Source organism: Vespula pensylvanica, chromosome 17 (genome assembly GCF_014466175.1).
Source record: "Vespula pensylvanica isolate Volc-1 chromosome 17, ASM1446617v1, whole genome shotgun sequence".
Taxonomy (NCBI): Eukaryota; Metazoa; Arthropoda; class Insecta; order Hymenoptera; family Vespidae; genus Vespula; species Vespula pensylvanica.
The window spans coordinates 135908-158535 of record NC_057701.1 but is presented as its reverse complement, the minus strand read 5'-3'; the positions used below and the strand labels follow the sequence as shown (position 1 = coordinate 158535).

At 46.7% G+C, this 22628-nt stretch overlaps 2 protein-coding genes across 7 annotated transcripts in view; one reads left to right on the top strand and one right to left on the bottom strand.

Moving 5' to 3' along the window:
• The window catches only part of LOC122635165, an 84665-nt gene that overhangs the window by 47026 nt on the left and 15011 nt on the right, over positions 1–22628 (top strand). The window contains exons 1-2 of one of the 6 annotated variants that reach the window (XR_006328573.1): positions 7596–8188; positions 16440–16535. The exons of 1 other annotated variant lie outside the window; for it this stretch is intronic. The gene's annotated coding sequence lies outside the window, so the exon portion shown is untranslated. Of the gene's footprint in view, positions 1–7595; positions 8189–14717; positions 15836–16439; positions 17592–18352; positions 18571–19433; positions 19886–22628 lie in introns of those variants that run through there. 4 more of the 6 variants (XR_006328574.1, XR_006328575.1, XR_006328577.1 and 1 more) reach the window with 4 other exon arrangements.
• On the bottom strand, positions 1066–22567 carry LOC122635162 (neuroligin-1-like). Its single transcript, XM_043825040.1, has 7 exons — positions 21665–22567; positions 13101–13247; positions 9527–9715; positions 7346–7602; positions 7107–7253; positions 5664–6082; positions 1066–4008 (listed from the first exon to the last, which is right to left on the bottom strand). Exons 1-7 carry the CDS (start codon positions 22284–22286, stop codon positions 2889–2891), a joined length of 2901 nt encoding a protein of 966 aa, XP_043680975.1. The 5' UTR covers positions 22287–22567; the 3' UTR covers positions 1066–2888.

The following is a 22628-nucleotide window of genomic DNA, read 5'->3' as shown; positions in this document are numbered from 1 at the left end:
CATTATTCGCCGATCTTTCGTATATTTCTTTTTTCGACTCTCCTTTTCTCTTCTATTCTCTTTTTACACGAATATTTTTCGCCGAGTTAGCGCGGCATTCGTTTTAAAGTAAGAAGCAACGTCCGTACGAGCGTATGTACATGCATAGGCGTTACGATACGGGTTCCTCTTTTATAATGACCGTCTCGCAAAAAACGTCGCTGTACCTTCCATTAAGGTTCCCGTGCGCGCGAGTTTTAACGTATGTACGTACGTACGTACGTTATACGTTACTTACTTTTTATTACGACACTCTTCTATGCTTTACGATTTGCCGGCTTTTTCAAGAAAAATATAACGCTTGTAACCTCCTCGTGTTCTTCGTGCGATAACATTTTACGTACCGTAGGTACGTATACATACGTACGTACGTACGCCTCTTCCGCGATCGGCGAATTTTTTCCTTAAACAAATTCGCTTTCCTTTCCCGTCGTTCTTATATATATCGTTGTTCGCATTGTCGCGTCGCCTTTCCTGCGAAATTCCAAGATTTATCGAAAAGAATGATTAAAGATAGCAGGCGATCGTGACGGGAATGATCGTGAAAGCCGCTCGAAGATCTGAAAAAAAATTGGATAGTCGTCGATACAATCGAGTGCGGTTTATACGCAAATCGGGATGAAAAAAATGGCAAGATCGATCACGTTTTAAATGCTTCAAGTATTTATTTAAACAAATCCCAACATTCCAAACATTGATAGATGTATATGAGTGTGTGTGTATGTGTGCGGTGTGTGTGTGTGTGTGTACCTCCCGTTTCTTTTTATTTTTGAATCCTGTACGCGTACAAAATCGAATATTTGCACGTCCATTCTTCGTTAGTTTCTTTTCGATCGGATCGAAACGAATGCGCCGACTCGAATTTAATTCAAATTATTTATTATCTTTTACGCGAGGAAAAAATGAGCGCGCCGCTGTCGATCGATCGTCATTCCTTGCAACGTTTTAATTTAGTTTTAATTTAGGTTTTCCCCTTACCTCGTTTCATTCGTTTTAGGCTTGCAAAACGATCGACATTCGGATTACAAAGAACTTTTTCTTTTGTTATCTTTTTTTTTCTTTTTCTTTTTTTTTTCTTTTTTTTTCTTTTTCCTTTCATCCTATCTCTTATTTACGACGGCCGAGTGTCCCTTGGACTATAAGCTAAGTTAATAATCGATTAGCTCACGTCGCTTAACGTATGGCCCCACGCACGGGTTTTCACGACTTCTCCAATTTTTATCAAGTTTCTCACAAACGTCCGAAGAAAGGGGTGCTTACAACGATCTTTCATTTGTATCGTTTTCTCGTTTTTCTCTTTTAAACTCTACTAAACTCTTATTATAGGCTTATATGTCATTGTTACGGCAGTCGCTCGAGAGACGAGAAGATTTCTCGTCCGATTTTTGGTACTTCTTGGTGCATTGTGCGTCCTTTCGCGTATTCGTTCTCTCGTTGTCGTATTTTGACTTTTCCATTCCTTTCGCTCGTCCAGTCCCACGTTCGTTTACGTATCGTCGCGGATAGTAAGCGACGCGTTGCAACTCGCGTTATGGAAACGTATCGATCGAAGAAAATTTGACAATATTTATTCGATGCACTCGATCGCTATATAAAATCATTCTCAAAGGATTCGTAAAACGCGAAGCATCCATTAAATATCGGAAATGGAGCGTGGAATAAATTCGGAGTAAGCACCCCTCCCTCTGCTCCTCCAGTAAAAAAGAAAAAAAAAGAAAGAGAAAAAAGTATACTAGGATGGACCCCGACACTCTCTTTGCTTTTTCAAGCGTCGTCGTCGTCGTCGTCGTCGTCGTCGTCGTCGTCATCGAGATCGAGATCGACGTCGTATTTTTAATAGTGCGTACAATTTATACAATTTTATATCGTTAACTTTATTTTCCTTACACGATTATTGTTTTGCCTTCCACCCTTCTCGTATCTTCTTACTTTCTATCGTTTTCTTCGTAGCTTCTCTCGCAATCACACTCGTAAACTACATCGCAATTCGCTGACACGATACATACGTCGAGAATTGGAGAATTGAGGAATTTAAAGGATTTTGCGATATCGCGATATCGGATTCGTACAAATTCACGTTCGCGCCCAGGTAAACGATCCCGTACGATTTCCTTTCGTTATCTTCGATACATGTATATATCGCGCGCGCGCGCGCGATTGCGTGTAAGTACGTGTATGCGTGTGTGTGCGCGTGTGTACGTGTGTGCGTGTACGCGCGCGCGCATGTGTGTGTGTATATATATATATCGTATCACCGTACAAACCTAAAGTCGAGGCTCGTAGCTTCCAATTCCTCGAATAATTCCACTTAGTGCTATGACAAATCCGGATGAGCGAACACCGAGGAGACGTGTCCGCGTAGTCTCTCTGTCTTCCTGAGACCGTATCAATCCCTAACGCGTCGCAGCATTGGCTGCCACGATAACGCGACCCGAGAGAGAGAGAGAGAGAGAAAGGGGAGAAAAAACTCGTCGGGAGACGAGAAAGTTTCCGGGTGCTAATAGCTATCTTTAAAATCCTTGAGAACGATCGACGTCTACTTAATCTCTCTCGGCAAACGTTATCATTGGCCAGACGATAAAATTCTTTCTCTTCGGCTAGAAGAAATTCGTCGAATTCTCTCGAGTCGATCGCGACGAACATCTTCGAGGGCATGGCCCGCGACCACCCCTCCCTTTTCTCGTAAATACTTATCGTTGGCGCAAGCTCTCTTTCGCTCTCGGAACGTCGTAATTAACTACTGAACACTTTCGTAGCGCACTATATCGAAGAAAGATATTCTTTAAAAAGCCCCGCGTCAAGTAGATCGAACTTTTCGATTGTTTCTGGTATCGCCCGAGCGGAGCGCGTCAAACCGATATCTCTTGAATCTGCACGCGTTTCTTAGCGCTACCCGGTGTTCCAGGTTGACGAAGAATCCCAGGACAGGCGAGACCGACGTTGGGAGCTGGAACCTTGGGCGGTGGCGGTGGTTCCGGGAGTTCCTCGTTGTCGTCCTCGTCCTCGTCCTCGTCGTCGTCGTCGTCGTCGCTGTCGAGGACACCGTCTATCATGTTGTCGTCGTCCTGCATCCTGGCGATGGTAGCGTCGATGCACGGCGAGGGCGTCCGCGTTCTTTGGACGCACGGATTTCTACTGTAGGACGGTGGCTCGAGGACTCTCTTCCCACCGCCCGGTGGCGGAGAACATTGAAACTCTTGAAGCTGAAGCTCCAACTCTTGTACGAGCTTAGCCTTGTGTCCTTGAGGACTCGTTCCCGGGGAATCTATCAGATTCATCGAGGACAATCTTTGTTTTCCAGCCGGACCTCCTATCTCGATACCGGAACAGCCAGCCTCCAATAGTTCCTCCTTCTTCTTGTCGCCGAAAGCCGAGAGACCGGAAGTACCGGACGCGTTCCTATCGCGCTGATGATATATGCCCGCGAAGATGATGATGTTTAGGAGCAAGAGGAATATTCCAACGGCGATGGTCACGGTGAGGGCGGTCGTGTAGCTCTGATAATAACTCGACGTTAACTTTCGAAGGAGATTGTTCGGTCCCGGGCCAAGGTTCGACTGCTGCGACGTTTTCGAAGTGCTCGCTATCGTGGTGGCGGTCGCGTTTGGCGCGCATTCCGTCGTCGATGTCGTATGCGTGACCGAGGAAGGCTCGGTAGGCGAGGGCATAGGCAACGGTGGCGCTGGCAAAGGCAGGGCCGTACTCTGCGGACGTATCGCACCCTCGTACAAACTCGTACTTTCCGACAGATGATGATGACGCATGCTGATCTCGTAACCCGGCCGATGCAGCTGCGGCAACAGATTCAACCAAAGTGACATCTTGTGACCTCTGTAGTGCGAGCGCAGCTTCGTCACGTGGCCTGCCTCCAAATAAAGTTGATTTATCGAATCGTACGATTCCCAAAAGGGTGGACTCGTCAGGCCGCTCTCCATACCAGACGTCAAAGAACTCGCTCGGTTCGGATCTCTGAAAGCAAACGATTCGTCCGCCTTCTCCCTTACGACTAATTCTCGACGGTCCTCCATCCGCGATCGTTAACGAACCAACGTGCCAAGACCGACCAAGTCGTAATCTCATCGAACGCCTCGTAACGCCAAGAGACGACGGAGGAAGAAGAAAAGAAAAAGGTCGAAAGTAAAAGCACGCGTCGCAAAGGCATGAACCGCGTCTCCTTCTTGAGAGAGAGAGGGAGAGAGAGAGAGAGAGAGACTGACTGAGAAAGGGAATCCAGCGGCTCCCCCTTTCGCTTCTATCGACGAATACGACGTCGAAGCCGAGATCTAATTTCGTGGGAAGCCTGGAGGTTGCTCGCCAATTACGGTGTGAAACCACGGCTAGAGGTAGGAGACGGTACGATCGCAACTTTGGAATTGCGAGCTCCGTATAGCAGCTGCTTCTCGGCGTCGTACCTCTTAGAGAAGGATCCAACCTCTTCCACGGAGTACCGCAGTACTTGGAGCAACTTTATATCCCAGCGACTACCCTTTCGCAGATTCTCTTCCTTTCTCTCTCTCTCTCTCTCTCCCCCCCCCCCCCCCACTTGCTCGGCTAAGAGTGCATTAGCTATCGACTATCATCGGCTGCCTATGAAAGGCAATTCGGACGTGATACTCGAGTTCTTCAAATATACATAGGTTGGAACTAAGGGAATTAACTCTCGAGTCAGAGTAAATCGGTTTCCGGGGCGTGTGAGACTACTCGAAGCAACTACCGAACGCGAATCAAGTAAGCTGTGCAAAGTTGTTGGTTCCATATTGAATTCGAATACATACCTAACTAGCTAGGTAGCTACCGCGACTGCTAATTGAGACGACGAATTACAGGGCACGCGCGATATCGAACTAATTTCCTTTGATCGTTCTGCAAACGCCATTAATTGTAAATACTGCTTCTCGACGAAACTCGAAGCAGCTGTTTTGCCACGAAACACCCTGTTATTCGTTGCAACGTCGCAGAAATTGGGCCAAGTAGCGAATCGAAGGAATAGGACGCGTCGAATTTTCGTCGTAAAAAAGTAAATTTTAGTTCGACCGAAACGAGCGCGACGCGACGTTTTGATCGAACGATAATAAGAGCGTTCGCAGGAAAAACTGACCGACTCGATCGTTCTTTTCCGATTCCTCGATTCGCGTAACGCGATACGTCTTCTCGTCGCAACGAGCTCGCAATCGTAAGACGAGATCTACCGTTTTCGTATTATATTTCGAAAACGAGCGACTATAGACGATAACCGTGCTCGTATCGCTTCCTAACAGCTTCCACGATTAAACGTATAGGTATACACTTTTAACTCCGCGGATAAATCGACCCTATGAACTCGAAATATTCGAGGACGCTAATATCGAAATATCATTAACTACGGCGGTAGGTATATCTCTCGAGGCGTTTTAGCACGAGCGAGATCGCGATAAAGTCGAAGACAAATTATCTATGTATAGCCACGAGGCTGTAAAGTTTGAGAAAAAGAAAAAGAAGAACAAGGAGGAAGAAAAAAGAAAGAAGAAGAGAAAGAGAGAGGGAGAGAGAGCGTGATGGAGAGAGAGAGAGAGAGAGAGAGAGAGAGAGAGAGAGAAAGAAAGAAAGAGAGAGAATATCATAAAATAAAAATAGAGAAAACTTACCCGCGTCTTACAAAGTTGGCCAAGTAGTGTACGAGTAGTCTGGACAGGTTCTCGTCGGCGAGTGTATAGTTGGCGAAGGAGTACAAGCTGAAATCTCCTCGAAGAAGAGGTATACCCATGAGATAAGGGAGTTCTTCGCCTTTTTGACTAGGTCGATCGCCCGGTTGAAAGTGTAGAAAGTATCCGCGTCCACCGGAAGTAGAATGAAGAAGGGCCAATCTGAGGAGAGGCGCTGCGACTTGGCCGTCCCCGAGAAGCGAAAGAAGGCCCTCGCAAATAGCCGAGGCGTTTTGCTCTCCTCTCTCCCAATCGGTGTACTCGTTACGTAGGGTCGAATAAATCTCGTGCAGGTGATAACGATAAGTGTTTCGCACGTAGGTGCGAAGAATGCGATCCCTCCTGGTCTCGTTTAGCCCGTTCTACGGCACGAAAAAAGGTCTCCTTACTATTTCCGTGTCTTCTAGTCGCGTCTGCCGTCTCGCCGACTTCACCCGATTCGCTTCGAAAAGTTTAATAACTTGGACGAGAATGAGAGAGGGAGCTCTCTCTCTCTCTCTCTCTCTCTCTCTGTCTCTCTCTCTCTCTCTCTCTCTGTCTCTCCTCTCCCGCTCTCGTTCTCCTTCGTTATATATCGAAGCTTCTATTCTCTCGTAAAAGTGCCCTTTGTTTTACGATCCCCAAGTGCGCTAGAAATCTCGATAAAAGTCGAAAGGCAAATCGCCGTTTGGCATTGTTACCAAATCCGAAAGCTTTTTCTCTCTTTCTATCGTTCCATCTCGCCCGAACGAAACCCCGTTGACGCTCGTTCGAATCACGGAAAATACTCTTTACCCCGCACCTAACGTCGCGCCTATTCTCTTTCGTTCGAAAAATTTTGTACTACCGTTTATCAGCGCGCCGCTAATCAAGCCCTTCCGATTAAAAGTTACTTTTTCCTTTTTGCGAGTGGAAAATCCCAAAGTGTCGTACGGGCGTACATGAGATTTCATATTCCCTCGAATTCGCGTACGATTAAGCGTAGTTCGATGAGAACTCGAGCGGAACGTTCTCGCGAATGTGACGCGTAGCAAGAATCGATTTCTGTCGGCGACTCCAATCGAAATTTATTTGTTCTATAATTAGTCGTAACCAATTACAATTAAATTCATAAACGTGAGCGCGCGTATAGGTAACGAAGTTCGCGTATCCTTTCAAATCTACGAACTCGATCGGATTACGGACTCGATTTCCATTCGCGTCCTGCTAACGTAAACGCGATGTATTTCGCACAATTAATTGAGTATTCCATGGAAACGAGATGTATATACACACAACTTATATATATATATGTATGTGTGTATATGTATACATATGTATACATGTGTGTGTGTGTGTGTGCGCGCATCTACGATCGTAAGAGCGAAATTGCAGCATAATCGAGACAAGGAAGGAAGGATTCTTTACCTGTAGATCCTCGTCGGTAAGATTAACCCAAGCTTCGTCGGACGTTAGACCGAGTAAGAGATCCCGATTACCGAAATTGGCAAATTCCGCGCCGGGTCCTGGCACGAGGGGCATCAATCCCGCGGAAGAGGCAGTGGGCTGAAAGTTCTAGGAAAATGTTCAATTTTTTTTGCGTTTAAACCATTGCTCGATCATCGTGGCTCGGAAAGCGTTTGAAAATTATCGAAAAAGATGCGAACCTGGTTTATCGGTTGCGGCAGGACGGCTCCGTCGACGAAAGGCGCAAAACTGGAAGTAAATCTTGGCGGATCGAACTTGACGTTGAGAAGATCGTCGAGGCTCCGCAAACGAAGACACGGTGCGATGTCGTCGGCTTCGTCGTCGGCGGGACAGCCGGTTTGCTCGGCGACTAGATGTTTCACCGTAAGCGGATCGCGTTGAATCGCCCACGGTGAAAGGGCCGAACCACCGAGCAGTATCACTCTCTCGACCAACTCTAACAATTCGTTTAGTTCTTCGGCTTAAGTCACGGCCAAATTTCGAAGAAATATTTCATTAAACGACGGCGGATATAAAACGATCGACTCTCTTTCGTCTTCCCAGAACAACCGCGTAAAACGTGCGCACCTACGACGAAGGGAAAGAAAGAAGAAGAAGAAGAAAAGAGGAGGGAATATATTTAGAAGCTAGCACGCCTTGACATCGCTCGTTCATCGTGGCACCCTTTTAAAGGGTGACTCGACATTGCGGAACGAAGGAAGAGGATATTAGAGAAGGCACAGGGGTTGGTTCGTTAGTGGAATTGGGCTGCAATCTAGGAACGGTACGGACACGGTAGGGAACGGACACGACTCTCTTTCTCCCCACCTATTCATCCCTCTTTCGCCTCTTTCGCTACTATCTCACCCTTCCCCTTCTCTCTAGTCCCGTCTTTTCGGCTTTCAGAGTCGCAGAGTCACGGAAGACTACACTCTAGGAAGCTTGTTAAGGTCTCTAGTATCCGACGACTACGACGACGACGACGAAGAAGAGAAGAAGACGATGACGACACCATCGTCCTCGACAGCTACTCGCCTCTCGTGGTATAGTCGTACCGACATCTATATTCCTTATCTATACGTATACTATACTTTTCTTCGTTCCTTTCTGTCTTTTTTTTTTTTCTTTTTTACTCACAAACACGCAAACACACGATAACTACGTGTATCGCGGAGAAAGCTTTTCTCCTCCTTCGCGACCTCTTTTCCGATACTCTATTGTAAATCGTACTCTTTTTACCTTTGCTTTTCTCGTTTGCTCGAATTCCCCTTCGACCAAATCTCGATTCTAGCTCGGTTAAGTAAGAGATAACTCTTGCGAGACTCTCGAACACGTGGCCGCATCGACCAACTTTTCAGTAATCTCGATCGATCATTCCGACTCGAAGAGACTAATAATACCTCTATCTACAGCTAATCATGTTTCTCGTATCATCGAGAGTATCGTTTACCACTCGTTTCATTGTCTCGATCGGTTGGCACGAAATCATCGATGCGGAAGAAAGTCGGTGAAACAGAAAAGAGAGAAAGAGAGAGAAATAGGGAGAGGGGGAAGAGAGAGAGAGAGAGAGAGACGAGGGAAGGCTAGGAACGTATTGATTTTTCGACACACTCGCCCACGTATCGTGGAATTTTCTTCGGATTATGCTGCGATCTCTTTCTCTCCCTCTCTGGAACGTCTTCCAGCTTCTTCTCTATCCTTTGGCAGATTGCGCGAAAAGCGACGACGTGTGAAGCGCGATAAGAGAAACTACCGCTATCGTTCTATATATCGTTCGTTCCATATACGATACGATGTGATAGGGAAGACGAAAGCGTTTCTTTTTCGTAGCGTAATGAACTTTCATATCGTATATTAAAGAAAGGCTCTTTCGTCACCGGCCATAAAGGCGGCTGTATTTCCACCTTCCAAGGGGTTAATTAAACTTTTTCTTTTATCCGCTCGAGTTTTCTTTCTTTTTTTTTTTTTTCTTTTTTCCTTTTTCCGTTCCTCGCGGCAAAGATTTCCAACGTGCCGTCACAATTAAGTGCTTCGTTAAAACTTGGAATCCACGTAATTAGTTTCCGTTTGGTGGATACGTCCTTTCGGGACTTTTTTCCTTTTCCACGTCATCCTAGCGCGTCGTATACGCAAATACGTGCGTGGATTTGATTTCGATCTATTCGAATAAAATGCAAATACCTAGTGGGATAATGCGCATTAATTCGAGCTCGTTAAGTCATCGATTCGATTTGGTACGCACGACTGCAAGATAATCATTTATTTATTCGTTCGTTAAACGCACGATATAATAAGTTGTGAAAAAGGATTAACGAATCAAAGGATAAATCTTTGCCGCGAATCGGCTCGTACGATGCCGACGAACGAATCGAAAATAATACCTTTGGCCATCGGGGAGACGGCTAAAAAATTGGCCAGTGCTGCTCCGGTGCCGTGACCAAGTAGTGCCAGCCTTCTCGAATCGCCGCCGAAAGCTTCGATGTTCTCGCGCAACCAATGTAGTCCCGCCACTAAATCCATCAGTCCGTAATTTCCTTGAGCGTTTCCTTTCGATCCGGTCTTTAGGAATCCTGTCGACAATTCGTACCAATTAGAATGTGTCGCCGCGAGCGAGCGCGAATTATGCGCTCGTGGCGGATCCCGAATTTCGATCCGAAATTCGAATAAAATTCGTCGGAACGATTGAGCGATCCCTCGAGCGAACGACGAAAACTTTATTATTTGGATTTTATCGTTCGTGTACTCCACACCGTACAAATGTTTTTCTCTTAACGCGTTCGAAGTCGAAACGTTTGGACCGATATCGTCGCGGATTAATGATCGAAACTTCGAGTACGCCCGCGTACGTCTACGTACTACCCGAGGAAATGGGTCAAAAAAATAATGTGCTCTCGAGTACACGGAGCGTCTGAAATTTACATCGTCGATTTGAGAAGCTATTCGACAGTAACCTACGGTACCTACGATAAAAAAAGAAAAAAGGGGGCAATAAAAATTACGTCGGCCGGAGCTCGTCGTACGAGGAAAGACACGTTCTCTCCGGCTTTAAAGCGCGGTACGAATTTAGATCACCAATATCGAAGAGTTGAACGCTCTAATTAAGAACTCGGGCAGAGGAGCGTGCATGCGCTTACGAACCGTACCCTCCCTTGCGTCTGCCTTGCGCGTCGCAACGACGAGAACAAGTAGATGGTCGTCCCTCGTAAGCTCGTCGAGCTCATTAGACCCTCTTGCTCGTGTTTTCTTTTTCTTTTTTTATTTTTTCTCTTTTTTTCTTTCCTTTTTTTTTCTTCCTCCGTCCACGAGGTCACGGCTTTAGAAGGTAGGAGGCTTCGGCTTAACTTCGTAAACTTTCCTAATCGACGTAATCGTTCCGTCGAGCCCTAGTCTTTGCCGATTTTTACAAAGAATCTATTCTAACCCGATTGCGTCTTCTTATCTACTTTGACACCATCACCTTTCTCGCTGTCCTATTCCTTACCTTATCGTTCGTATTAGATCGTAGTAACGCACATCTTTCATGGAAATTGGAACGTATCGCCCGAGCGTGTTCCGCCTTTCGAATTCCATTTCCTACCTATCGTTCGCCCATCTTTCTTGTCTTTTCGTTTAAACGTTGCACTAATTGCGATTAAATCGCAACGAATCCTTCCTTTCCCGGAACTCTCGTCGAAAGATAAATTACGATCCGTCGGTTTTTAACGATTCTTCTATCATATCTGTAATACGTTCGACGACAACATTTTGTTCGAAAAGGTCGATCGACGTCGACAGAGGAATCGATCGAGACGAACGATTCGTAGAGTCTCGTTGCCTCGAGTATAAAGCAAAAAGCGAGACGAGAGAGAAAGAGAGAGAAAGAAAGAACGTCTATAGAAGAAGACAAAATGAAAAAAAAAAAAGCGAAATAAACGGATCAGATTCGCCGAGTAGAGTTTCGGGCTTGGCCGAGTCTCTCTCGAGAAAGGAACGAAGCCGGATGTAAGCCGCTGCGCGCAAAGTCGCCTATAGGGTCTAACGTAAGTTCGCGTCGTAATCGTGTAGTACGTATACGTAGGTCTACCTAGTTTCTAAGCGAAAGAAAGGAAATAGTACGCTCGCGTAGAGCGAGCCAAAGGCGCTGAAGAAGAAATCGGAGGAGCTGGAAAAGAGGCGCTCGCGAAAAAGAGAAGAAAAAGAAATCGAATTAGACGAGGTTGGCGAGCATGCTCGCGCTCACGCGACTATCACGTGCCATTGAATAAAGCCGCGGGCCGCGGGGTATGTTTCGTTCGTTGGCTGAACAAAACGCACGCGAGACAGTTCCATTATAACGAAGAAAGAACGAAGAAGAAAAGGAGCTCTCTCTCTCTCTCTCTCTCCTCTCTCTCTCTCTCTCTCTCTCTCTCTCTCTCTCTCTTTCCCTCCCGGTTTCGCTGATTTGGCCGGAAATAGTCGTGCGTAGCCGCTTTCCGATCGCGACCAAGCATCCTTTGCTTTCGGCTCCTTTCTTTGCCACGAAATGTATACGCGAGCGAAGCAATGTTTAAAATTCATCGCCGATCGCCGCCGGCCAATTATCTACCGGCCGAAAGCTCTTTCGAAAAAAGAAACGAAAGCAAGCCGAGCGTAATCGACTTATAAAAAAGGTATAGCAGACTTGGCAACGGTTGATTTCGTAGGAAGAACCAACGTAGAGCATACGAGAAGTAGCAACGTGTTCTCGAGGCAATTAATTGATTTAGTGCAGCGTGCGCTTGGAACGCGACCGATCGAACGAAAGAACGAGCGAACGAACGAACGAACTCAACGACGGATGTACGAAAGTTGAAACAAACTAAATTTGCAGTCTCACGAGCTTCGAATGAAATCGAGCGTGCTTGGGAAATGGCGCACGCGAGACGTTTTCGACGACAGCGAACGCCCTATCTTCGTTCGAGTTCCAAAACATTTTAGTTTCGTCTATCTATAGTTTTCTCTCTCTCTCTCTCTCTCTCTCTCTCTCTCTCTCTCTCTCTCTCTCGTACTAATTTCAGTATTCGAGTATCTATTCGCGCCAGTACGGATTCCCATAAAAACCTATATCCCTCGCTTTGTCTTGTATCGCTATCACTTTGAAATCGCGAAACACCAATTTTTCCCCGCCTCCTCTTCCTTTTTTCCACTTCCCTTTTTCTTTTTATTTCCACTTGCATTTCCCCGAGATTCGTCCCTTCTTCGAACACTTTTCTCGTTCTTCTCGAAGCACATGAATAATAAAAAAGGAAAGTATCGGTATCTCGCACGACGTACTTCTTTTTTTCGAAACTCGTGGTCGAGTTTGTCGTACGTAGTAGTACGTACTTTCCTCTTTGCAAACATTGCTTCTTTCCTTCCTTCGTTCGGTTATTATGAAACGTGAAAAAGTCGAGGTCCGTCCGTACATTCAAGCTCAAAATGAGAAAGAGGAAGAGAGAGATTCAAAGACTTGAACATAAAAAAGAGAAAAAACAATCTCGCGTTGAAAGTGCGCCGAAGAGGAGCTTGACCAAAGGCCACCTTTTTTGTTTTTCATTCAGCAGGAAAATTAGCTCGTGAAATATTCAAAAGACGATTAACCATCGTCGCCACCGACGTCGTTTAAGTCATCGCTCCCCTCCTCCTTCTCGTCTTTATTCACGGACTCGGAGAATCACGTTCCTCGGAGATCTCCTCGCGATTCGAGCAGAAGGAACGATTATTCTCTAAACGCCAGAGGGTTTATCGAGGTAAAAGCCGGAAGAGCTTTCCGATTTTATTTGCTCGAACTCGAAAGTGCCGGAGTCTTTCGACGAGAGTTTTTTTTCTCTCTTTTCGCGGAGATTCGAGCAAAAAGATTCGAGCCAATGGCGATGAGAATTAGCGTGCGACTCGGCCAATCGTCGTTGCTTCGAAGGAGAAGAAGAAAAGAAAAGAGAAAAAGGAAAAAGAGGAAGGAAATTCGAGGGGAATACTCACCGAGCACGCCGATGCGAAAATTGATGGAAACGACGATCAGACGTCCGTGAGCGGCCAGAGAGGTTCCATCGAACGAATTTCCGGCACCCCACGAATAGGAATCACCGTGAATGAGGAGAAGCGCTGGCAGCAAATCCGTAGTACTACCTGAAACGTTAAAAAATGCTGGCTCTCCGTCAAAATGTACCTTGTTCTCGTACGTGAAAGAGCAGGCATCTTTTCGCTCTACGTGTGCTTTTCGCTCGTACACACGCGCGCGCGCGCCCGCGGCCGTATGAAACCGTGGAAGAACCTAGAAAACTACACGTATATAGACGTATCGAAACACGGCATTGACCATACGTCGGCCATAAAAACGGACCCGCTGGGTCGCCATTGTTTTCGCTATCTACTATCTAGAATATATATATGTGTGTGTGTGTGTGTGTATATTGCAAAGGAATATCATGACGGAAAAACAAACAAAAAAAAAGGGAGGAAGGAAGGAAGGAAGGAAGGAAGGAAGGAAGGAAAGGAAAGAGAAGGAAAAAGAACGAGATAGTATCGTCGAAACCACCAAGGACGGTGCTTTGTTCCCTCGAACGTGCTCGTTAATGTTTCCTCGTCGACGATGAGCTACGAGTTACTTTCCTCTCTTTCTTTCGCGGTCTTGGCATCGTTTTCGACATATTTTCCTTTTTCACGGAATAAGCATTCGCGGAAAGCGACATTGATCGAAAGATTCGATGCCGGTCTCGAAACTATTCTCTCTGAATTCCGATAAACGTAGAATCTAATCGTACTACCTAGCTCCCTTCACCCTTTCAGTTTCTGCCTTTGGTATATAATCTTAATTAAAGATCTCTCGAGCACTCTCGGCTTCCTTCCTAAATATTTCAATGGAAGAGGTAGGTAGAGAGATCTAATCGAATAGAATAGAATCGAATCGAATCGAATCGCGAACCCGTTCTCGTGATCGACGGCGTGTCGCGGGTATGTTTATTGGACTTGTGACACGTCGCCCGTAAAATGAACAACGCTGGTAACGATGGCTCGATATCGTCGTCCGAGTCGGGGAAAGTGCCAAACCTGAGCTTTTCACGGACGAATAGAGATAGAGGACAATGACTTTTTTTCTGGGGAATCATCGTCACGGAAAAAACTTTGTCAGACGTTTCGTACTTTTCCGATTTTTTTTTTTCTTTTTTTTCAACAATAAAAAGTATCTTGTTCGATTTGATATCTTTGTTCGATCTCTCTCGCGCGCACTCTCGCAGGCTTGTCCAATTCTATTCGATGCGAGAGACAGAGAGTTCGTAGCTCGAAGAGGAAAAATTGCTATTCGAAGTACCGAGATAGAGAGTGTCGAGCAGAGTGAACGCAGCGTTTTCCGTCGAAACAAATGGATTCACACGTATACGCCAGTCTTTTTAATATCACGCGGAACGAGAATGATCCGACGCTTTTTTATTTTCGTGTCACGCGTAACTAAAAAAAATAGAAATAAAAAATGGAGAAAACGTTTGTCGATTGATTTCATTCTAATATATGTATCTATGGATACGCGTGCATAGGAATACATATGTACGTCGTGTTTGTATACATACACACACACCCACACACATATGTATACACATACACCGGGGGATAACGGAGCGAAAAGTCCGATCGTCCGAGCATACACGGATCCGTTCTACTTTAGCCCAGGAAAAGCCCTCGCGATGAACCCACGATAAAAGCGGTTGCCTTCCGTCTTTTTTCTTTTCCTTCTCTCTCCCTTTCCGAACGATCAAAAGATTCCAATCGTATCGTCGACGATAGTCGCGTAAATCCAAGCGTAAAATTCCTTTCGGAAAGCGAGAGAAAAAAATGTCACTCGAACTCGCGAACGAGACGACGAAAAAAACGGGACAAAGCATTTTCTTGTTGTTGCGTGTATATCTGAACGTAGAAACCTCTCTCTCTCTCTCTCTCTCTCTCTCTCTTTCTCCCTCATAATTGTACTTTTGTTCGTAACTTTTCTCTCTCTATCTCTAACGATTATCAGTTTTAATTTTGAAAGTGCATCGTCGCAATTAAGTTGAGAGCTAACGCAGATTGGTCTCGGTGAGTTACGAACTATCTCATCGCTAAACGACGGAATTTCGTCGGTACGTTCTTGAACGACGTAACGAATGTGTGCATTTGCTAAATGCACGTGCGCAATCACGCTCGTAAACGAACGATGCTCTCTAACAATAACTTTAACAATTTTCGAGTCTCGCACGAGCACGGCTACATAAATTCTTTCTTCCAAATTTTCCGCTACGACGTTCCTTTCTTATTTCTTTTTTCTTCCACGATCTTTCACCGACCGTTTCTCGACAGCTTTTTACGTACATGTACTTTTTACGCATACGCGCGTATCATATATACCAACGTGTAGGCATACATATCTATAGTTGATGTTTTATTTATAAACTCGGACGCGGTTCGAGAAATATATTTATATCTTCCGCGTTCCTCCATTATCGAGCAACAAAGGAGCCTCGCGCTTCCTGAAAAGGATCGACCTGTTTTCGTAGCACTTATAAAAGCACGGTGCGCAAGGTCGTCGGAATTCAGTTCACCGTAACGCTCGAGACAGTTCGGTCCGAGCGAACTATGCAAACGAAAAATCCTCGACGAAGACAGAGACGAGCTTTTTCTCTGGCCAATTGGACCAATTTTATTTTTGACGAACTTTCTCGAGATTTCCTCGGCGATCGATACTTTTGGTAGGCCTTTTCGCAAGGGCACCGTCGTGTGGACGCTGCCGCGTAATTCGCGGGAGACGTTATAATAATTCATGAAATCGCATAATCGTTTGCGAACGAGCCGCGATGTTGGAGACTGTAAGCGATGGTAGACGAGACGCGACGAGACGAGACGTCGTCCACCTGTTGCGGATTCTGATACCTCTCACACTAGTTTCTCTCTCTCTCTCTCTGTCTCGCGCGCGCACACACATACACTCGGAGGCGAAGCTCGAGGTGCACGGGATAGGTATAGAACGCCGAGCAAGGGGGCGACTGGCGTCTCGATAGCTCTACCTTCGTTTCATGATTCTACCTCGTCCTCCCTTTTCCACCCTTACGCTCGCTCGAGACAAGTTAGGGCACGGTACTCTCCTAGTCCTTTCTCTTCTATCGCGCGTTTACGAGTGACCTCAAACTTTTTATTGTCGACTATTTTGTCCCGACCACCTCCGATCTCGAAGGCATTTACCTACGGTCTCGTATCGACGATTAAAACGAGTGGAAAGCTTCTCGAATATCGTACTTCTCGAAATACGAGAGAATCGAAACGAGATCGAGGCTAATTTCGTTTTTATTTTTTCAGAAACGCAGAAGGAAGAAGAAGAGGCAGACGCGTATGTCCACGAGGCGTTCGCTCGAGTAATCGTCGAAGGCGCGATCGAAGGAAGAGGAAAGATGGGTAATCATTTTTACGAGGAAACGCGTACGCGCAAATTTGAATGCATTCGTACTAATTACGAAATGAATTTACTCAAACGTAATTAACGATAAGGTAGCACGCTTATTAGCTCTTGTTCGAAATTCTAAAACTATCGAGAGAACTCGTAGAACCAGCCGGCGAACTTTATTATCTCCAGCTACCGAACCTAAGATGCGAAAGTCATTATTGCGAGCGGGATGAGAGAGAGAAGGAGAGGAGGCAGGAAGGAAGGAGATGAACGGAGTGCGGCCTCAATTGAAAAATATTACTTTTCCGGACGCGGAACGACGGGGGAAAAAATTAAATCGCATCGACCTTTCTTAATTACCTTTTGCGGTATTATGCGAAAAAAAAGAGGAGAGGGGAAAGAAAGAGGAAAAAGAAGGAAAGGGAATTAATCTCACCTTCCCTTCTACCTCTTTTTCTCTTTCTTGCAAACGCGGAAAGATATATCTCGGTCGTTTCATCGAACCGCCGCGGCGCATCGTTTCCGCCGATCCTCCTCTCCTTCGTCTTTATTATAATAATAGTCCGAATGGTCCGAATAGTAGTAGCGAGTCGAACGTTTCTGTCTTTAGAATCGTTTCGCGTAAAACGTTTAACGTCTTCGCGTAATGTCTACCATTTATATCTCTGAATATCATTCCACCGTCGAGAACAATGGACGCAGCAGCCAACGCTCCGGCCATCTTATTTAAGCTCGAACGAGCGACCTTTTCAACGAATAGTAAATCGAGCCGCTGACAGGAAAAGTACTCACTCGTTCCTACGTTCGGCCGTTCGACGCGCGGAAGACGCGAAAACGCGGAACGGAGAGGACGTCGCAGAATTCGGTTACCGAGATTCGTTTTTTTCCCCCGTAATAGGAGTTGTTCGTACTCGAGGGACATAGGCGGGCTCGCGTCCGGTCCGAAAAAGATCCGAGGATGCGGGCGCTTCGACGATGGGAGCGTCTTCTTTGGAAGGATCGAAGAGAGGGAGGGTGGATCGCATCCGAGCGCACTCTCCCAGAGCGCGATGCTCGAGGTTTCCGAGGTGACGACTCTTCATTTTTCTTTTTCTCCGTGCACAAGGAGCTACGTCCGCACGTATCCGTTTTCTCTTTTTCTCTTCGCAAGTTCAACCCGAAACTCGAGAAACGATCGAGAGCGAAAGGAACGTCGAGCTTGTGTTCGAGAAAAGCGATACTAGAAACGTTACTCCGTGAAATTTGTTAGCTCGGTACGATAAGAAAGTGCGAGTCGACGAAAGTTGGAATAACTTTTATCAGAAAAAGAAAAAGACCGACTATGCGCTCTCTCTCTCTCTCTCTCTCTCTCTCCCTACGAAAAGCTTTTAATAGTTGCCTTCCGACTTTTTCACTCGACTCGTTTCCCACCTACTACAAGCACGCTTTCGCAATTACTTTTTAATTCTAACGAACGTTAGTCGAACTCGTTTCTTCGTTGCCTCTTCTTTCATCGTTCGTAGGAAATCGTCGATTGGTCGCGAGGTCGCCTCACTCCCGCGGTGCTTGCAGATTCTCTCTCGTGAATCGAATAATCGACTGCAATGCACAACGGAATTGAGAAGACAACGCGTTCTTTAAAAGTCCATCTCGAGTCTCCGATGTCGATTTATTGATATTTTTTTTTTCATCCTCTCTTTCTTCCTTTCATTTCCCGAAGGAGAGTCTTCTTACGTCCTTCGCACGGTGTTTCTTCTTTTTTGCTCGTCTTCCTCGTTCTCTCTTTCGTCTCCCTCTTTCGTCACGTAAGAGGTAAACATCCGACTTTGCGAGAGTCCCGAAAGCGACCGTCTCGTTAAAGGACGCTCTTCTCGTCATTGTTTTCTTACTACGTAGATGTGTACGTACGCTTGGAACTTCTTGGAATTTAAAGTACATTAGGTTACCTCAGTCCGTCGTCGTCCGCTGGATCGATCGCACGGAAATAAGATAAGAGCGAGCTAGTATAGATTTCGAAGGTTCCGAGGCTTCTTCCAGCGGATCGATGGATGTTATTCGACGCGATCGGTGAGTACCTACGTACGTTCAAGCGCGCTGTTGAGAAAAAACTTGGTTAATTCTTCGATCGAATTAGTTATTAGTCTCTCTCGTTGAGTAGACGCGAGATCGAACGTTTTCGAAAGTCGCGTCGTTGCGCGAAATCGTCCGCGAAACCGATCGTCGTAGAAACGTTGCGTTTATTCGTGAAATCGACTATAAATCGCATCGAATATTTCCGCCGAGCGAAACGCGATCTAACCGACGCATTGTTTTACGGTGAACCGGACCGACGTATCGCGGACAAATTACATCTGCCTCTGCCGTTGTCGTTTTGGCTGCGGTGACAGCCTTCTACGAGCCTTTACATATTGATTTACGTTGAAAATTCTTCGATAAAATATATTCTTCGCTACGTACGTATGTCGCAAAGAAAATCATTCTCGCGTACATCCGTTATTTAAATAATGCGATCGAGTCGATAAATAAGATACATCTTTTACAAAGACTATTTACGTCTCGATAAAAACGACATCGGACGGAACGAACTCCGAGACATAGATCATTTCGAAACGACCATTACACCGCGTTTACGTCGGACTTGCAGTCGAAGAAACGTTTAGCGTATCGATCGATCGACGAGTTACTCTCCGATTTATCTAGGAATGCACTCTAGTAATATCGTAACGATACGTACACTTACTCGAGAATAGTAATAAGAGCAGCCGAGCGTCGCGTAATCTTTGAAAAGAAGTTTAATAATCGCAATGAAAAAAACACCGAACGCTTTTACCTTGGCCATCTTGGTGCGAGAGGAGAGAAGAGAAGCATGAAAAAATCCTTATAAAAATTGTTTCTTTTTCCAAGAAATATCATCTTTCGCCCGTTCTCTCTCTCTCTCCCTCTCTCTCTAAAGCAGGAGAGCAGCGTGCTTTTGCTAATCTTTCGCGTGGAGAAACTTTGTTTTAATATCGTTCTCGGACTTGCTCCATTTCTCTCTCTCTCTCTCTCTCTCTCGCCATTTTTATGGGTTCGTGGAAAACACGAAGGAGAAGAAAAAAAGAAAAATTTCGTTAGACAGTACGTATACTGTATATCGGAAGAATAAGGAACCGTGAAAAGGGACAAACTTGTTACGCATGGCCGAAACGAAGAGGTAAACGTCGTCGCCGAGTTTTGATGCTCGCCCAGTTGCATTCGCTAAAAACTCGAGCAACCGACCATCGAGCGAAAGAAACACCCCGGAAAAAAAGTGCTTCCTTTGGCTCGTTCGTCGCTCGTCGAAGAAAAACAGTTCACGGATTAAGAGACGAACTAGACGAGATGAAATTACGCTCGACGATTCGTACGTTCTCTCTTTTTCTTTATATCTTATCTCCCTCTAGGATATAAAGTAATACCTTCGGTCAGATTCTATGGAATTACGTTCTTCGTATCGCGTACGAAATTTATCGGCGTTATTTCGATGCTGCTTCTTTCATTCGTTTTCTTATTAACGAATCCTCTTAAAAGCAAGCGCGCAAAAGTTTTTTTCCATCTACCGAACAACGAAAGACATCGATCATTTGGAATATATTCGGTCGAGCGACTTCCTCCTTCGTAACGACGTCGCGCGTTCGTCATTAAAAATGTAGCCGTGTAAACGTGGAAAGTTCGAGATTAAGAATAACGAGGGATGAAACGTAATCGATTTTAAATTCACGGAAAAATGATGGGTCCGTGCGAGAACGTAAGATGGAACCGACGAGGAGGACGACAAGCGGAAGAAACGAATCGTTCTCTTTAATCGACCTATCATCGCCGTCCTCGTCGTTGCTCTTTCCATTTGCGTTCGTGATATCGAGGGTGCAAAAAATTTGCTCGCGTGAAAAAGTCGTTATCCAAGGAGACTTTTGTTCCGGCAACGACGCTCGTCGTCGACCTTCGAAATTTGTCATATCCGCGAAACGTGTACAAGCCCCGTCGTCGTTTCTCTTCCACTCGTTCGTCCGTGATTTCGAAGAATCTATCGCGAAATATCCTTGGAAAGAGGTATTTGGCGTCGAAACGTCCCCGTCGTTTTCGACGTTCGCATAAAAACGCGAAAACTTTCTCCCGAGGCCGCTTTTCCCCAAAGATCTCGAGGGATACTTTACTTTCCTCTTATTTTCAAGCACGGTCAACGTGCTTTTCGACGATTTCGAAAACTGACCAAAGCGGACAAAAAACGTGCTCTCTACTCTCGGCCAGCCATTATTTTATTCTCTCTTGACCTAGAGCCAGCAGCGCTGTTTCTCGCCGTTTACCTCCGCGAGCACGCTCTACTGGACGTTGGCCAATTTCTGTCGCTATCGGGGATGCGTCCCTTCCTCCCTTTTCGTTTTTTTTTTTTAGCTATAAATTACCGATATCAATAAAGTACATACGCGCGAGTAAGCGACGAGTCGAAAATATCGCGAAATTTTTGATGAGAGAGAAAACGCGAACGCGGAGAGGGCGAGGGACGTTGCGTCGTCGTCGTCGTCGTCGTCGTCGTCGTCGCCGCCGCCGCCGCTGCCGCCGTCGTCGTCGCGATGGTCGTTTAGAATCTCGCGTCTCGACGTCTCACTCGGTTCACAATCGGAGAAGCGTCGCAGCGCACGGCGACCGATCGATGCGTTCTTTTGTCGTAAGCACTCGTCTCTTTCTCTCTTTCTCTCACTCGCTCGTCCGCTGTCTCGGCGCTTCAAAAGCTACGTGTAGCGAGAGGAAACGTGTGCGCGCGAGCAAGCAAGCAAGCAAATAAACGAGGAAATATGAAAGAGAAGAAGATACGAGAGAGAGAGAGAGAGAGAGAATGAAAGGAGAAATTTCGTGCGAAGAAAAGCTGCAGCGTGCGAGAGTTCGGCAATTGCCAAGAGTCGCTCGCGCGCGTCTCTATCGTCGCAAAACGTCGTTCCTCTCTCTCTCTCCCTCCCTCTTTCTCCCGGAAAGGCAGCCAAGAAGAGAGTTTCGTCGAGTATGCAAATTTTGCCTTCGCCGTCTTTCGATATGTGACGTCACAAAGGGAAGAGCCGGCCGTCGTCTTTTTTCACTCGTTTCCCTTTGAAGAAGCTATAAGAAAAAGAAGAGAGGTTCGAAGGAAAAGAAGGGCGACTCGACTCACCGTGCTGGGGTTTGGGAACATAGAGGTTGAGATAGAGGCAGTCTTCGCTCCGATTGGCCAAGAGAGGCGCTATCCTACGAAGATAGGCACGCCTGGTTCTCGGTAGGCTCTCGTCCGGTACCGGAGGATTCTGAGGGCAAGCCGGTGGTAGGGTGTCGGCGAACTTGGTGCCACGCCAGGGCGTCGGAGTGACGGGTGGCATGTATCGTAGGGCACCGAGCGGCGGCGTCGCGTAAGGCACGCCGTAATAGGTCTCGACGTTCGGCGACGATCTCGCGACGACTCCTCGAAGGGTCCCGTATCTCGTCGTGACCGTACGAGTACTGTACTTTTGATTGGCCGCCAAAGCGTCCGCGAGACTTTCTCGGCATTGACCGGCAAGGAGGAACCAACCGACGACCGCCAACAGCAACGCCGTCGGCAACCTGCTACGACGACCAGCCGCCGCGACGTTCCTCTTCCCTCGGGAGATTTGCCGAAGAGCTTCCTTGTCCTCGAACTCGAGGAGTTCCTCCTCGACTCGTGGCTCGAGCGATTCGCGAAACGACTCTCTCGCGTTACCCAACTCGGGCTCCTCTCTCGTCTTCCTCTTCCTCGGAAACGAGGAGGAGGACGTCCGCATCGCGTCACGCCGCCGCGGACTCGCCGCCACGCCGGGCCCCGCATCTGTGGGGCCCTTCCCACCCTCTTCCTCCTCCTCCTCGCGCCTCGCTGACCTCCTCCTCCTCCTCCCCCTCCTCCTCCGTTTCCTCCAGTTTTTTCCTCTCCTCCACAATTCGAGCGCTCTCCTCGTACTCGCAAGATCCGCCGCTCGGTTCTGCTACCACGCTGATCCTATCCGCGCGAATCCTCACTTCCATTCTCAAGGACGTACCTGCTCCTACGTCTAGGACGACGACGATCCTCCGAGCTCCCCGCCCGCTCGGAAGTCGTCCTCCTCCTCCTCCTCCTCCTCCGCTTCCTC